At 36.3% G+C, this 16,400-nt stretch overlaps 1 protein-coding gene across 7 annotated transcripts in view; it reads right to left on the bottom strand.

Annotated features, from left to right (window-relative positions):
- The window catches only part of COL28A1 (collagen type XXVIII alpha 1 chain), a 207,582-nt gene that overhangs the window by 148,720 nt on the left and 42,462 nt on the right, over positions 1-16,400 (bottom strand). For all 7 annotated transcript variants that reach the window (XM_032287127.1, XM_032287128.1, XM_032287129.1 and 4 more), the window contains 5 exons: positions 12,926-12,946; positions 11,030-11,086; positions 8,431-8,484; positions 6,191-6,232; positions 4,229-4,255 (listed from right to left, as the gene is read on the bottom strand). In XM_032287127.1, the coding sequence (XP_032143018.1) occupies positions 4,229-4,255; positions 6,191-6,232; positions 8,431-8,484; positions 11,030-11,086; positions 12,926-12,946 (201 nt within the window). The remainder of the gene's footprint in view (positions 1-4,228; positions 4,256-6,190; positions 6,233-8,430; positions 8,485-11,029; positions 11,087-12,925; positions 12,947-16,400) is intronic.

Here is a 16,400-nt window from a genome sequence, read left to right as displayed (position 1 = left end):
AAAAAAATCCTTCAAAAAATCAATAAATCCAGGAGCTGGTTTTTTGAAAAGATCAACAAAATAGACAGACCACTAACCAGATTAATAGAAAAGGGAGAAGAATCAAATAGATGCAATAAAAAATGATAAAGGGTATGTAACCACTGATTCCACAGAAATACAAACTACAATCAGAAATTACTACAAATAACTCTATGCACATAAACCAGTAAACCTGGAAGAAATGGATAAATTCCCAGACACTTGCACCCTCCCAAGACTAAATCAGGAAGAAGTTGAAACCTTGAATAGACCAATAACAAGGGCTAAAGTTGAGGCAGCAATTAATAGCCTACCAATCAAAAAAATCTAGGTCCAGACGGTTTCCCAGCTGAATTCTACGAGACGTACAAAGAGGAGCTGGTACCATTCCTTCTGAAACTATTCCAAACTATCCAGAAAGAGGGAATCCTTCTCAAATCATTTTATGAGACCAACATCATCCTGATACCAAAACCTGGCAGAGACTCAACAAAAGAGGAAAACTTTAGGCCAATACCCATGATGAACATAGATGTAAACATCTTAAATAAAATACTGGCATACCTATTGCAACAGCACATCAAAAAGCTTATCCATCATGTTCAAGTAGGCTTCATGCCAGGGATGCAAGTCTGGTTCAACATAGGCAAGTCTATAAATGTAATCCACCACATAAACAGAACCAAAGACAAAAACCACATGATTATCTCAATAGATGCACAGAAGGCATTTGACAAAATTCAACAGCCTTTTATGCTAAAAATTCTCAAAAATCTAGGTATCAAAGGAACATATCTCAAAACAATAAAAGCTATTTACCACAAACCTACAGTCAATATTATACTGAATAGCAAAAACTGGAAGCATTCCCTTTGAAATCCAGCACTAGACAAGGATGCTCTCTCTCTCTCACTACTCCTATTCAACATAGTATTAGAAGTTCCAGCCAGAGCAATTAGGCAAGAAAAAAAATAAAGGTATTCAATTAGGAAAAGAGGAAATCAAATTGTCTCTATTTGCAGACGACATGATTGTACATTTAGAAGACCCTATCATCTCAGCCTAGAATCTCCTTAAACTGATAAGCAACTTCAGCAAAGTCTTGGGATACACAATCAATTTGCAGAAATCACAAGCATTTGTATATACGAATAACAGACTAACAGAGAGAGAAATCATGAGCAAACTCCCATTCACAATTGCTACAAAGAGAATAAAATACCTAGGAATACAAGTAACAAAGGATGTAAAGGACCTCTTCAAGGTGAACTACAAACCACTGCTTAAGGAAATAAGAGAGGACACAAACAGATGGAGAAACATTCCATACTCATGGTTAGGAAGAATCAATATCGTGAAAATGGCCATACTGCCCAAAGTAATTTACAGATTCAATGCTATCCCCATTAAGCTACCAATGACCTTCTTCACAGAACTGGAAAAAACCACCTTAAACTTCATATGGAACCAAAAGAGAGCCTGCATAGCCAAGACAATCCTAAGCAAAAAGAACAAAACCAGAAGCATCATGCTACGTGATTTCAAACTACAAGGCTACAGTAATCAAAACAGAATGGTACTCGTACCGAAACAGAGATATAGGGTATATTACAATATATAAATGATAAATGGCACACATGTACAACCATCTGATATTTGACAAACCCGACAAAAACAAGCAATGGGGAAAGGATTCCCTGTTTAATAAATGGTGTTGGGAAAACTGGCTAGCAGTGTGCAGAAAGCAGAAACTGGACACCTTCCTGATACCTTACACTAAAATTAACTCGAGATGGATTAAAGACTTAAACATAAGACCTAACACCATAAAAACCCTAGAAGAAAACCTAGGCAAAACCATTCAGGATATAGGAATAGGCAAGGACTTCATGACTAAAACACCAAAAGCATTGGCAACAAAAGCCAAAATAAACAAATGAGACCTAATTAAACTCCAGAGCTTCTGTACAGCAAAAGAAACAATCATTAGAATGAACCGGCAAGCAACAGAATGGGAAAAATTTTTTTGCAATCTACCCATCAGACAAAGGGCTGATATCCAGAATCTAAAACAGGTTTACAAGAAAAAAACAAACCCATCCAAAAGGGGGCAAAGGATATGAACAGACACTTTTCAAAAGAAGACCATATGAGGCCAACAAACATATAAAAAAATACTCATCATCACTGACTATTAGAGAAATGCAAATCAAAACCACATTGAGCTACAAACTCACACCAGTTAGAATAGCAATCATAAAAAAATCTGGAGACAACAGATGCTGGAGAGGATGTGGAGAAATAGGAACACTTTTACACTGTTGGTGGGAGTGTAAAGTAGTTCAACCATTGTGGAAGACAGTGTGGAGATTCCTCAAGGATCTAGAAATAGAAATTCCATTTAACCCAGCAATCCCATTACTGGGTATATACCCAAAGGATTATAAATTGTTCTATTATAAAGACACATGCACACACATGTTCATAGTGGCACTGTTTACAATAGCAAAGACCTGGAACCAACCGAAATGCCCATCAATGATAGACTGGACAAGGAAAATGTGGTACATACACACCATGGAATACTATGCAGCCATAAAAACGATGAGTTTGTGTCCTTTGTAGGGACATGGGTGAATCTGGAAACCATCATTCTCAGCAAACTGACACAAGAACAGAAAATCAAACACCACATGTTCTCACTCATAGGCGGATGACGAACAATGAGAACACATGGACACAGGGAGGGGAGCATCACACACTGAGGTATGTTGGGGGGCACCAAGGGAAGGACAGTGGTGGTGGGGAGGTTGGGGAGGGATAACATGGGGAGAAATGCCAGATGTAGATGATGGGGGCATGGAGGCAGCAAACCACATTGCCATGTGTGTACCTATGCAACAATCCTACATGATCTGCACATGTACCCAGAACCTAAAGTACAATTTAAAAAAATAAAATAAAAAATAAAAAAAAGAGTGTAAGTGGAAGCCCACATATCATGTGTCTAAATAGTTGAAAGTGATAACTAATAATGTTCTGGCTTCCTTCTCTAATAAATGTGTATTCAAAAGGAATAAAGAATTAAAAGACTTGTGAATTCCTCAGAGGTCCTTGCCAGACACAGCCCCCTGCACCCTGGCCCCCACTTCACTTCCTACCTCCAACTCCTTCCACAGCAAGAAGAGCATGAACACACATGTGAAGATGCCCTGGGCAGCACAACAAAGCCCCCTGCATGACCTCTCCTTCCCCAACAGCTACCATGTGGCTTGCCTTCAGCCTAGGAAAAAGACGGATATAGAAAGGAGGTTTTTGTATGCCCTCCCAGGAACAGGCCTTCTGGGGTCTTGGCTACCCAATGCATGATCCAGGAGAAGGAAGCACAGACCTCCTGCAGACTCCTGGCTCCATGAGAAGTAGGGAGTCCAGAGGAGACCCAGAGATGGACCCTCAAAAGTTCCAGCCTCTTTCCCATGCCTGAGGGTTGTAGCCCTGTAGGATGGGATGGATGATAGGTGCATATTCTGATTTCAGATAGAAAATCTGATAATAAAGATAACTGTGGGACAGACTTATCAATGAACCAGTGAGCACTCTCAGAGGTTCCTGAGCCCCAGTACAACTTGTTAATCCCTTTTAAAGCAGTTTGGTATCCTAACTTGTAACTTACAAATCATCATCAAACCATCTACCAACCCATACCTTTTGTTTGCTTGTTTGCCAAATTTACCCCTGCAAGCTCTACCCAGTTGCCTGAATCAGTGAAGTCAGTGGCTCTTCACTGCTTAACCAGGATAAATCCTCTCTTTCCCCTGGGAGAGGGTTTGGTGTCTAGGTTTTCATAGGAAGTTAAGCTCCAAGGGAGAAACCTACTTGGAGTATTGCTGAATCTGTTTGTGTAAATAAACATTTAGCCTGCATACCTGTGCTGTATGGCTAATAAATTAGGGTTCTCTAGTAAAATAATTCATGTTTGCAAAGCTGAAGGAGGCTGGATTCTAATCTTAGGAATCTTATGGTACCCTCCATCCCTTATAACACACATCCATATGTTAAGTTCTATTATTATTTTATGTTAACTCAGGAAAGAGGGAATCCAGACTTACAAAAATAAATAAAATAACTTTAAGTTCATAAGTACACTTATGAACAGAAGTTTTTCTTTTTGAAATTCTGGTCTATCTATTGGTTGTTACCAACTTACCTTGTCACCCTTGTACCCAGGAATTCCCTAATTTAAAAAGAAAAGAAAAAGTAAAATATGATAGTCTAAGGCAGAATTAGAATAAGAATTAGGCATTTTTCAATTACAAGGTATAACAAAAACACATCTATACAGTCTGGAAAACTAAACCACAGAAATGTAAACTGTTTCACTTCTCTTTGTGCTTGGAGAAATGTGCATTTACTGAGGAGAAGGAAAGAATCTGTTTTTCGTCTTTATCACATTTTATTCTCAGATTCAGATTTTTTTTCATATCCAATTTGTTATCCTTAGGCCAAAACTGGAGGAGATAATGTACACTGAAAGTCACTGTAGAAGTGATGGCCTTCCTACAAAATTGTTATACTGACTTTTAAACTATGAACTATTGCAACTAAGAATGTTTCACAGCGACTCTTAAAGAAATTGGCTTTGAGAATGAGCTGAGATAATGGCCTTTAAAATGTGTGTAAATATTTGTATCCATTATGGTCCTCCTTTCAAATTCAGTCTAAAATATAAAACATCAAGGAAATAAAAGGGTCCTTTATCAGCCCTAATCAGACTTTAAGCTACTGTCTTTTATCTCACACTAAATAGGGGGCCAGCACTTCTCCTGTCTTCTGTGTGTCACACTTGGGAATCCTGTATAGTCTTTTCCATTGTGTCACTACTGCCCATGGCCCTTTAAGAATATTCACAATAGTGAATATTATTTGGCCTGGGAAATTACCAGTTCTCTGCAGGAGCAAGTCCTCTTCAAATGGAATTTTTTATCTTTTTCATACAGCTATATTTTTAAAGTATGGAAATAGAATTGTCATATGTACTTAGAGAACTGAATAAACCTATTTAATAAATAAGCTATTATTGCAGTTACATGTGAATCAGACTACAAAATTTCATTCTATGTATGACTTTTTTATTAATAGTATTATTTATTTATTTGTTGAGAAAGGGTCTCACTATGTTGCCCAGGCTGGTCTCGAACTAGTGGCCTCAAGTAATCTTGCCACCTAGGCCTCCCAAAGTGCTGGTATTACAGGTATGAATCACTGTGCCTGGCCTGACTTTTTTTTTTTTTTTTTTTTTTTTTTTACAAAAGGAAACTTCATGAAGGAAATAAAACTTCCACATGTGTGGTCACTGAGGAATAGAAGATAAAAGTAGAATTGTCTCCTATAAGATAATAAGCTTTTTAAAAATATAAGTGTTTTTAGTTTTATTTTCACATACTTATATACTTTATATGTAGAAGATACCTAAGAAATGTTTCCTGAATGAATAACACAAATTTAAGACTGAGTTTTTGTTGACATTATCAAACTTTCTATCAGATTTTTTATGAAGTGGATTAAAAATGCCCAGAGAATAGTTTGTAACATCTCTGGGTCTGAGTTCAGGGGGGACAAGCAGAGAGGGCCAATGTCTTATGGTCTTTGTTTTATTCACTGTACACATCTCTGCTATTTGCTACACTTAACAGCAATGCCCAGAAAAGTCCAAAATAATAAACATACTGTAATTAGTTCTTGGGCACTATCTTCTAATTTGGGGGATAAGAAATCAAATAGAGTGATAAATTTTATTATGTCTGCAGAATTGGATTAACAAAAGTATGGTTTAGACCACGTAGTTCTTATGCTCCTGAAATTATAACTTATTCTTTATCATAAAAAAATAAGAAATAAAGCAAATACTTTTCTCATTGGAACCTTTCACCAAAGTCAAATTAAGCATCATAATTTGATAGGGTTAAACACTCCTGCTCCCACTTTCACTCCTGTTGAGCTATTTTCTCCCCACATTTCCACTTCTAAAATCAGATCTTTCTGATTGCCTTCCTGAGCCATCAAGAGCACAAGGTAGATAGAAATCACTTTTGCACTTGCACTACAGGGCTCGAAACGGTCAGCAACCTAGGATCATTTTCTTAGGAAGGCATTCCAGTTGTATACCTACCCCTGGACCTCTTTCTCCAGCTTCTCCTTTTTGAGCATCGCCCTGTGACAAACAAAAAACAGTCAAAATTCCACAGCCCTGCAGAGTGACCGATTGCTCAATAAAATGCATTATACAGAAGTTCCAGATTAATAGCTTAACCCAATTAGGAAACAATTTAGCCTTGCCCATTGACATTTTCACCATGCAATCTAGGCAAAAAAAAATAGCAACTCAGATAAACTTTGCCCTTTGGAGTGAAGCCAGACGTGTAGGGTGCAGGATCCAGGTACATTTTCACAGCTTACGCCACATCCTGGTTGAACAACACAGCTGTTGTTCTCAAATACAGCACTACATTCACTTGTAGCCAGTCACTCTGCCTTTTCTCTAAGGGGCTTTGGAATGTTTTCCAAAATGTCCTCAAGAGTGATTGCTTGATTCAGTAAGACTTAAGAAAATATATTATGTAGCACAAAATTATAAACCAAATAAATAAAATGTGAACATACACTTATAACAGGTATTTAACCCAACAAAAAAAAGGCATGATGGCATCAGTTTGGATGTATATGAGTGAGTGTAGGGTTGTTTGGGTGTGCATGTGTGTGTATATTGTAAAACTATCCAAGGATGCTATATTCCCTTTCTTTGACAAGCAGACAATTGCCAAAAATACTTTTATGCATTTCACTTAATGATTTTTTTCACTACCTCCCTAAAAATTTTCTAAGAAATAGAGCTATTTTAGAGTTAATTTTTGAGTTGACTTTTAATTTAATAGTTATCTTTGTCAGTATTTGAGTACCTCTTACGTTTTGCCTAATTGCTCCCAAAATATTTGTGTCAAGATCCCTGCAATGAAAAGCAAACCAGTTTCACTGCCACATTGCTATCTCTAGTTATTATTGTTTTAATATTGCTTTGTTAATTGCTATAATGAAAGAAATATTTTAAAACTTCAAAATACACACAAAAACAAACAATCTGAACTAGAAATCCAGAAGATTCCAAAGTTCCTAAAATGTAAGCATTACTACTAAAGTATACCTCATTCTCTCTATTTAAATTTCTTTTATTACCTAATGAAATTAAATGTGCTTTTACTTTTTTCTTTACTAGTTTTGTTTCCTCTCTTGAAAATTGTGTTCAGAAATTAACTCAATGACTATAGAAATTAACCCAATGTCCATTATATATGATACAAATATTCCCTGATATTTTTATTTCTTTAATATCCTCTCCCCATATTAGTCTGTTCTCATGCTGCTAATAAAGACACACCTGGGTAGTTTATAAAGGAAATATGTTTAGTGGACTCACAGTTTCACAGTGCTGCGGAGGCCTCACAATCATGGCAGAAGGTAAAGGAGGAACAAAGCCACATCTTACATGGCAACAAGCAAGAGAGCTTGTGTAGGGGAACTTCCCCTTCTAAAGCCATCAGATCACATGAGACTTGCTCACTATCACAAGAACAGCATGGGAAAGACCCGTCTCCACGATTCAATTACCTCCCACTGGTCTCTCCCACCACATGTGGGAATTATGGGAGCTACATACAATTTAAGATGAGGTTTGGGTAGGGTCACAACCAAAGCATATCACTCCCTTTAATTATTATTTTTTCATTATGCAGAATTTTATCTTAAATTTTCACATAGTTATATATGATTTTCTCTTTGTGATTCCTGCTGTTGTTCTTGAACTGGGAACCAAAATCCTACCAATGATCTGAACAGGTGAATATTTTCTTTAAACGCCTAGGATTTTTTTTTTTTTTTTTTTGATAGGTACACAGAGAAAAGGAATTGATGAAGTCCTTGAAGATGCTCTGGGAGTGAGAAAACATCTGGTGGTTTTTCTATTATTATTGACAGTTAGTTATTCATTAAAAGTAAACCCATTAAAAACACAAGTGCCAATGTCAATTTGATATGGTACATATATTATAAGTTCATTAAACATTGTCCTAAATAAGATGGGCTGCTATCATTTAAGTACTAGTTTCTGCTTATTCAATGTCCCTAGGTTTCCTAAATTTACTGACTAAAATATTCATATGTTAATCAGAATTTGTGAATTCAAGCTAATAGAAACAAGATAGATAATATAGGAAGTGGATATCCTGTATTCTTCACAAAAATTGTCAGATTTTTGCCATATACTACAATTCTTTTTATTTTTAAAATAGTTGTTTTTTTAAAAATAAATCTAGAAGAAAATATGCTGGTTTAAAGAAAAACTGTTTATTCATTTACCGGGTTTCCTTTTGGTCCTCGCTCACCTTTGATACCTGGGTTTCCATGTGTACCCTGAAGGCAAAGGAAAAAAATATTATTTTTAAGTAGGCATTCTATTGTTTTCTATACTTTATAGTAATTTCTGATGAGCTTTGTCTCCTAGAATGAGGGAAAATTGTAAAATCTTTACCTGCCAAGCCAAGATTCAACTCTCTTCTCCCCTTTTCTACACAAGAAAACCACTGTCTTCAGTTGGCAGATTTTCTAGATTTGCTCAAAACAGAATAATGTTTCTCTCTTACCACCAATTACTTCTTCCCAAAACAATTACTTCTTGGCAGTTTTGCAAACAAAATCAAACTCATGCAAAGATTTAAAAGAGCAGCCGCAACAGGCCAAAGGGTCGGAGTTGTTCCCAACCTCTCTTCATTGTGGGCCACTTCTACAATTCCCTTCTGTTGCTCACTTTTTTTTTTTTTATTGTACTTTAGCTTCTGGGGTACATGTGCAGATCATGCAGGACTGTTGTATAGGTACATTCATCGCAAGGTGGTTTGCTGCTTCCATCCCCCCGTCACCTGTACCTGACATTTCTTCCCACGTTATCCCTCCCCACCCTCACTGTCCCTCCTCTAGGCACCCCCAAACGGACCCCAGTGTGTGATGCTCCCCTTTCTGTGTCCACGTATTCTCATTGTTCAACAGCCATCTATGAGTGAGAACATGCGGTGCTTGATTTTCTGTTCTTGTTTCAGTTTGCTGAGAATGATGGTTTCCAGATTCACCCATGTCCCTACAAAGGACACAAACTCATCGTTTTTATGGCTGCATAGTATTCCATTGTGTGTATGTGCCACATTTTCCTTGTCCAGTCTAACATTGATGGGCATTTCGGTTGGTTCCAGGTCTTTGCTATTGTAAACAGTGCCACTATGAACATGTGTGTGCATGTGTCTTTATAATAGAACAATTTATAATCCTTTGGGTATATACCCAGTAATGGGATTGCTGGGTTAAATGGAATTTCTATTTCTAGATCCTTGAGGAATCTCCACACTGTCTTCCACAATGGTTGAACTACTTTACACTCCCACCAACAGTGTAAAAGTGTTCCTATTTCTCCACATCCTCTCCAGCATCTGTTGTCTCCAGATTTTTTTATGATCACCATTCTAACTGGTGTGAGGTAGTATCTCAATGTGATTTTGATTTGCAGCCAGGCCAGCTTCCTTGCCTTTGGTCAAAGAGGTTCTGATATACACGTGACAATCTCAAAAGATAGGAGAAAGAAGCTCTGTAATCCTCTTCTAGAAAAGCATTTTGTTTTCCTGTTTCTAATTAACCAAAAATCTTGCTTTTCTGAGAACTGGTGTTGGGGGTACTCAAAAAATGTTAAATAATATACTCTGTGGCTTATCCCTACTAAAATGTGACAAGAATGTGACTAAAATTCTCAGGTGCTTAACAATTGTGAATTTCCTTACTGTTCATTTTAAAATATAAAGAAATATTTCTTACCCTGGCCATCTCTTGGTGTAATGGGGATAAACTAAGACTTTATAGGAAGGGATGGCTAAATCTTTGCTTTAGTCAGAGTCAGCCTCTACTGGCTGCTCCATTATTATATAATGCATCTAACTTTGTATTTGGGGAGAAAGAGATCCCTTGATTGGTTAGATGGTTTGAAAAATGTAGGCTTTGGACCCAAGTCTCAAGGTGAAATTTGTCATATTCTAACACAGTCACAGTATACATTCCCCTCCTATCCCCAAATACAAGCATTAGTTGAAAATTTTTACCCATGAATTTTGTGAGAATCTCCATAGGGCTTCTTCTGAACTCTAAGGATGATATTTGGAATTGCACAAATAAATAGAAGACTGAATGAACACATGGATGTTTTATGAAGATAAATGTTAAAGAAATGCTCAGCATTTCCAGTGATCTAGATGTCATTTCAAATGCCCTCCCAGTATAGACATGAAACCTACCAGATATTAGGCCAAAATATAAGGCACTCCAAAATATGAAGCACTCCATCCTATATTATCTTACCAAATAATGAATCATCATAGTAAATCCTGCCATTTATTTTTGGTTGCCATGTGTTTACTTCCATTTCACAGAACTCATCATAATCTCCCAAAGAGTCCTGACCAGCTTCCTGTCCACGAGTCCACATGCTGTTGCTGCTGCACTGCTGCATTTGTGTGAAGACAACATTTAACTTCCAGAGAGGCTTGTGCCTCGTGTTTCTGGTGGGATATAGCTTTGCCTAAAGCACTGATTATTTGTGTTAGCTTTTTCTGTATTTTCACTTCACTATTAAGAAATTCTGGCTTCAATTATTTTATGAGGAGGGACACAATGTCCTTTGTGGAAACAACTTCAAAACATGCCTGCCCTCAGTTCAGGTCAGCAAAATCCCAGGCTTATTTCTAAGGATAGAATGTGTCCCTTTAGAAATAAAAGAAAGAAGTAGTATTTCCATTTTTGCTGCCATTTCCAAACAATTGCTTTTCAACAGTTCAAAATAGCCCTGATGTTTTCAAGAGCGAATAGAGCTATCTCATTGCTAGGACTTCCTGACTTATGTTTAAAGTAGAAATATACTCACAGGATTCCCTGGATCACCTGGATCTCCTTTCTCACATTCACAAATCTTGCGTTCACACTGAATCAATAATGAAACATGATATTAACACACAGTGAAATACAGCATTTCAAATTGTATTCAGCATATAACCAACTGGAACACTCTCAAAGAAATTTTACGGTGAACATTCGTGGAGGTTTTGCTCTCTCTATTAAATTATTCTAGGCAAATTTATACCTATCAATAGTCAGATAACAAAATATTCTTAAATTTCAGCATGGTTAAATAAAATAGGCATCCCATCAATAAAACATATATAATATATAGATACCAGTTAAAAGGAGAAAATACATATTTTCAGTGGACTTTTAGAATTTCTGCTGCTTCTCTTCCATATAACACATCAAAGCTCAATAATATAATAATACTAAATGTTCCTTTACTAAACAAAGGAAATCATTTGGCTTATCCCATATTTTACTATTTCTAAGATGCACATTCTTCCGCATTTTAACAACTCTGAAATCAGAATGAGTCTTATAACAGCTATTGACCAGGCTCAGTCATGACAAAGTAGTTGCTTTCTGCACATGCACTTCAAAACTTGCAGAATGAAATGGAAGAAAATTCCAGAACATTCTTAAGAAATTCTTTATATCAATGCTTTTGCTGACATACAAGTCATTATTATGTTGAAAAACAAGGACATCAATAATTCAGACAAAAATTGATTCAGAGATTTACCAGGGGTGTCCAATATTTTGGCTTCCCTAGGCCACATTGGAAGAAGAAGAAATGCCTTGGACTACACATAAAATACACTAACACTAATGAAAGCTGATGAGAAAAAAAAAAGTCCATGCATACATTTTATAATATTTTTTTAAAGTTTATGAATTTGTGTTGGTCTGTACTCAAAGTCGTCCTGGGCCTGCTGGCCACAAGTTGGACAAGTTTAATTTAAACTCTGATGTGAAGAAGTTTTAGAAATAACCAAGTTATTTTGCTTACAATTCCTTTATATGTATATATGAAAGTGACACAGGATTTTAAAATCTACATCTAAAATATCTAAAAACTTCTTTTTATAAGTATAAAATAAAAATTGCAATTAATAAGAAGATACTGTAAGTTAAATTGGCAAGGTTTGTTTCCTTTCTTAATGGTACATAACATAATGGTATGCCTGAACATGTACAATTCAATAAAACATGGTGCTCTAGAAGGTTTGGGTGACTCCTATTATTTTATGCAACAATACTTGTAAATTTCCTGATGTTAAATAAGCAGCTCATTGAACAAAGTTTAGATATTCCAAACTCTTTGCTTTAAGAAATGCATGTCCAGGAGGGACTCCTCAGCAAGCTGATGATCATCTATTGGGCTAAGGCCCATATTTCCATATTTGCCAGATTCCTTTGCCACGTGATCTGGTTGCCATCATTGGGTTGCCTTTTCTTCAAAATAAGAAGGAGAATGAGCTCAAGGCAATTGGCAGACAGGAGGGGATGACTCTAAACTCTGCCTCTTAGCTGGGAACACTCTGCCTAACCTAGCCAACACAAGGAACACTCCCCGAAATAAAGGACCCCCACGAGTGGCTGATGTCAGAGATATGCTTAGAATAAAGAAGGCATATCAAAGGAAGCAAAAACATGTGGTTTTCTTATCACTGATTTCTAAAATCACTCCTGGAGTCATATTCAGTATTTCCTACTTTTTCTAAATTTTCCAACCTGCATTGAATATGGTAGTATAAAAGAAATCAGATGGCTGCCTCAGAATAGAGTGGCTCATTTTAAAAGAACTATGAATTTTTACTTAGTCACACTTAATTTTCTAATGTGAATTATAATGCTGATTTGATAATGCAAGATTTTACGGTAATTCATAGTAATCAAAGCATGAGGTACTTACCTTCTTTTCAAATAAGGTTTCCTACAAGGGAAAAAAGAATGAAGCATTAACTCAATTCATGGTTCTGCTTCCAACTATTTATTAGTCTTAATTATTCCCTATGGGATATGATGTTTTCACAAAGAATAGCAATTCAGCTTTTTAACCTTGTAAAAGCAATAAAGCCAACCAGCCAACCAGCCAAGAAACAGTCTGAGCCATGTAATAATAGGAGATATGACTACAATTAAAAATTAATCTATATTTTCTAGGAACTTTATCTTACTGCATTCTATCTTTTGTTTCCTTTATTAGCTCTATAATCTCCATAATTTGACTATAAATTTAATCAGTCCTAATGAGAAAGCTCTCGCTGTTACACACAAAGACTGAGGCAGAATATATAATTGTGTATTTTCTATTTTTTCCAGCCCTATGCACACATACATGCATCTATTTTTCAGGACTTATTTTTCAAGATTAAAACAATATAGAGTCATAACTTCATGAAACATTAATGGGCCTCAGAATAATCATATTAAAACTCAAAGAGAGAAAATTAGAAAGTCCAGTGACATTTTTTTAGATGATCTGCGTTATGAAAGACAAAAATTTCCATTACTATGCTTACTAGGGGAAGGGTTTTCTATTTCAAATTTGAAAAGCCTCTAATATGATACTTTATAGAATTTCCACATAAAGAAAAAAAGATACTCAGCTTTTAAATTTAAACAGTATTAGGAATAATATTTTGGTAAACATTTTCAACAGTTTATAGCAATATACATCACTTATGTAAAAGAGGACATACATTTATAACTGGTTACCTTAGGAAAAAAATTAAGTGATAGAAAAATAATAAATATTTATAATGAAAGTATCATTATGAAAAAAAAATTTAATGAGCCTTAGAAGTCAGACTCAACCTCTTGCTTTGCAATAAGGAAACATGGTTCCACCATGACATGACTCAACCAAGGTAACAAAGTTGGGCTGCGCCTCCTGACAGTCTTCATGCATGTCATACGTATGGTACAGAAATAAATTAGCCACAATATTTTTCAAAACTATTTTAAATTCATAATTTTACAGAAATATTATTATCTTTTTTTGTCCAACACCTAGGCCTCACTGCCATACTTTAGTTCAGTGGGATATTACATGAAAAGTGCACTGAAGGCCATGTTGGAAGTCAAACACTGGAAAGAAATTAACCTATTAACCTATGTTTACATACAGAATTAGTGCTTTCTTAACCTAGAAATTATGTGTCAAACCAGGGCCTTATGATTTCATCTGAAGGAGTAATTTACATACATAAAATAGAAAGATGAAGGAACAAGCATTAGAATATTTGTTGCAAAATATTAAAAATGCAGAAGCTAACAAGGAAGTTAAAGATAAATAAGAGTATGTACCTTTATGAAAGATGCTGCAACCCTTTAGTTTTATTTTTATTTTATTTCCATACAAACTAATACTATAGAGGGAAGAGATAACAAAATGTTTTAAGTGGCTCTAATTATTTAATAGGGAAAAAATTGGTCTGGGAATTAAGTGTCATCCTGGATTTCCATCCCGTTTCAACCATTAACTAGCTATGCGGCCTTGGACAAGTCATACAATCCTTCCAGGTAATTTTCTACATATATAAAAAAAGGGCGAAGTTTGACTACATAATCTCAGGAGCTATAAAGCCCTAGCCACAGACACTACCTACAAAATTTAGAGTCTCACCTACCACCCTTCCCAACCAAATGATTTTAAATTACTAGCCATGTAAATCCAGGCTGAAAGCAGATGAGATACTGGTATCTTTAAGAGATAGGAGGTCCTATGGAGAAATAGGAACTCAGATACACTGACAGTTTTAGTTAAAATGGTATTAACCTCTGTAGTACATTTGGCTATGCCTACAAAGCTGAAGATGGGCATGCTCTATCTCTAGGCTGCCAGGACAATTCTTGTTTTTGCCTGTTATCCTGACATCCTTTCCAGACATACCACAGGGAAATTCTTGCACTTGCACATTTCAGCATTCATTGTTTTTTGTAATGAAAAACTGGAAATAAAACAATTCCAAAGTGGAATGGATCAATAAATGAAATACTATTCATCAGTTAAAGTGAATGCATTGGATATACACATTTCAACAAAATTTCCAAAAAAACAGAGTGCAAAAGCAAGTTGTAGATAGATACATACAAAATGATCCGATTTATTAAAATACATAAAATATTTTAAACCACATCAGGGAGTGGTTTCCTCTGGGAGAAAGAGAGAGAAAAGAAATTCAAAAGAAGTTTAACAGAGGCAGTAAAACAACTAATAATTCAAGTCAAATTGTAATATTTAAAAAACTACTACTGAAATAAAGAAAAATTTAAATTTTTGTCACTTTACAATCTTTTTACAATGAGCAGTATCTTTTTTTTTTTCTAAGATAGAGTTGCACTCTGTCACTCAGGCTGGAGTGCAGTAGCATGATCTTGGCTCACTGCAACCTCCACCTCCCAGGTTCAAGCAAGTCTCATGCCTCAGCCTCCAGAGTAGCTGGGATTACAGGTGCATGCCAACACGCCAGACTAGTTTTTGTATTTTTAGCAGAGATGGGGTTTCACCATGTCAGCCAGGGTGGTCTCAAACTCCTGACCTCAAATGATCCACTCGCCTCACCCTCCCAAAGTGCTAGGATTACAGGCGTGTACCACCGCACCCAGCCACAATAAGCGATATCTTAATCAGTTTTTAAATTCATGAATTCAGTTCTTACTGTGCCTGGTGTGTAATTTTACACTTTTTTTCAGTTCTTTCTTTGAAATTCTACTTTGCCATATTTCTCTTTAGAAATAGTGGCATAAGGCTTAAAACCATAGCAATGCAAAAAACTATTTTGAAACTCATTTAATTTTGTGTTTGCTGGAATTTATATTTCTATGGAAACAAAAATGAACCCAAAACTACACAATAGATAAGACTGTTTCAAACAAAGAACAAAGCCCCATCCCTGAGGGCACTTATAGGCTATAAGCCCCAGGAACAGAGGACAATACACAGCAACCCGAGTAGGAAGGAGGTCCTAGACCAGGGGTGGGGAAGCCAGTAACAAGATAGCTTCCTGGAATAGGTGGGTTTTCTGGATGGTTTTGAAGAGAGGAATGCAGAGGACCACCAATTGATGGTATGCTGTCCTATATGTCAAAGTTTATGGGGAAAAAAGTCATAAGGACTATTGTGGGCTATAAGACAAAGGAAGCAGTTAGGAGGGACATTTCAAGGGATTGGACAGAAGAGCCCACATGGACAGAGCTGGAGGCCTTGGGAGGTGGCGAGGGCTAGCACTCATGCTGGGAAGCGGGCTGCAATGAGAACAGTGTCAAAGCCTGAGGGGAGGGCGTGTTCAATGATGGACTTGGCGGATGCTTGAGTTTCAGTGAAAAGGATAAATAGGGAAAGGCTCTCATGAGAGCAAAAGAAGACACAGTCAGAATTTCAT

Source organism: Sapajus apella, unplaced genomic scaffold (genome assembly GCF_009761245.1).
Source record: "Sapajus apella isolate SASKATOON/1434 unplaced genomic scaffold, GSC_monkey_1.0 scaffold19, whole genome shotgun sequence".
Taxonomy (NCBI): Eukaryota; Metazoa; Chordata; class Mammalia; order Primates; family Cebidae; genus Sapajus; species Sapajus apella.
Note: the sequence above shows the minus strand (reverse complement) of the source record. Positions and strands in the feature narration are given on the sequence as shown.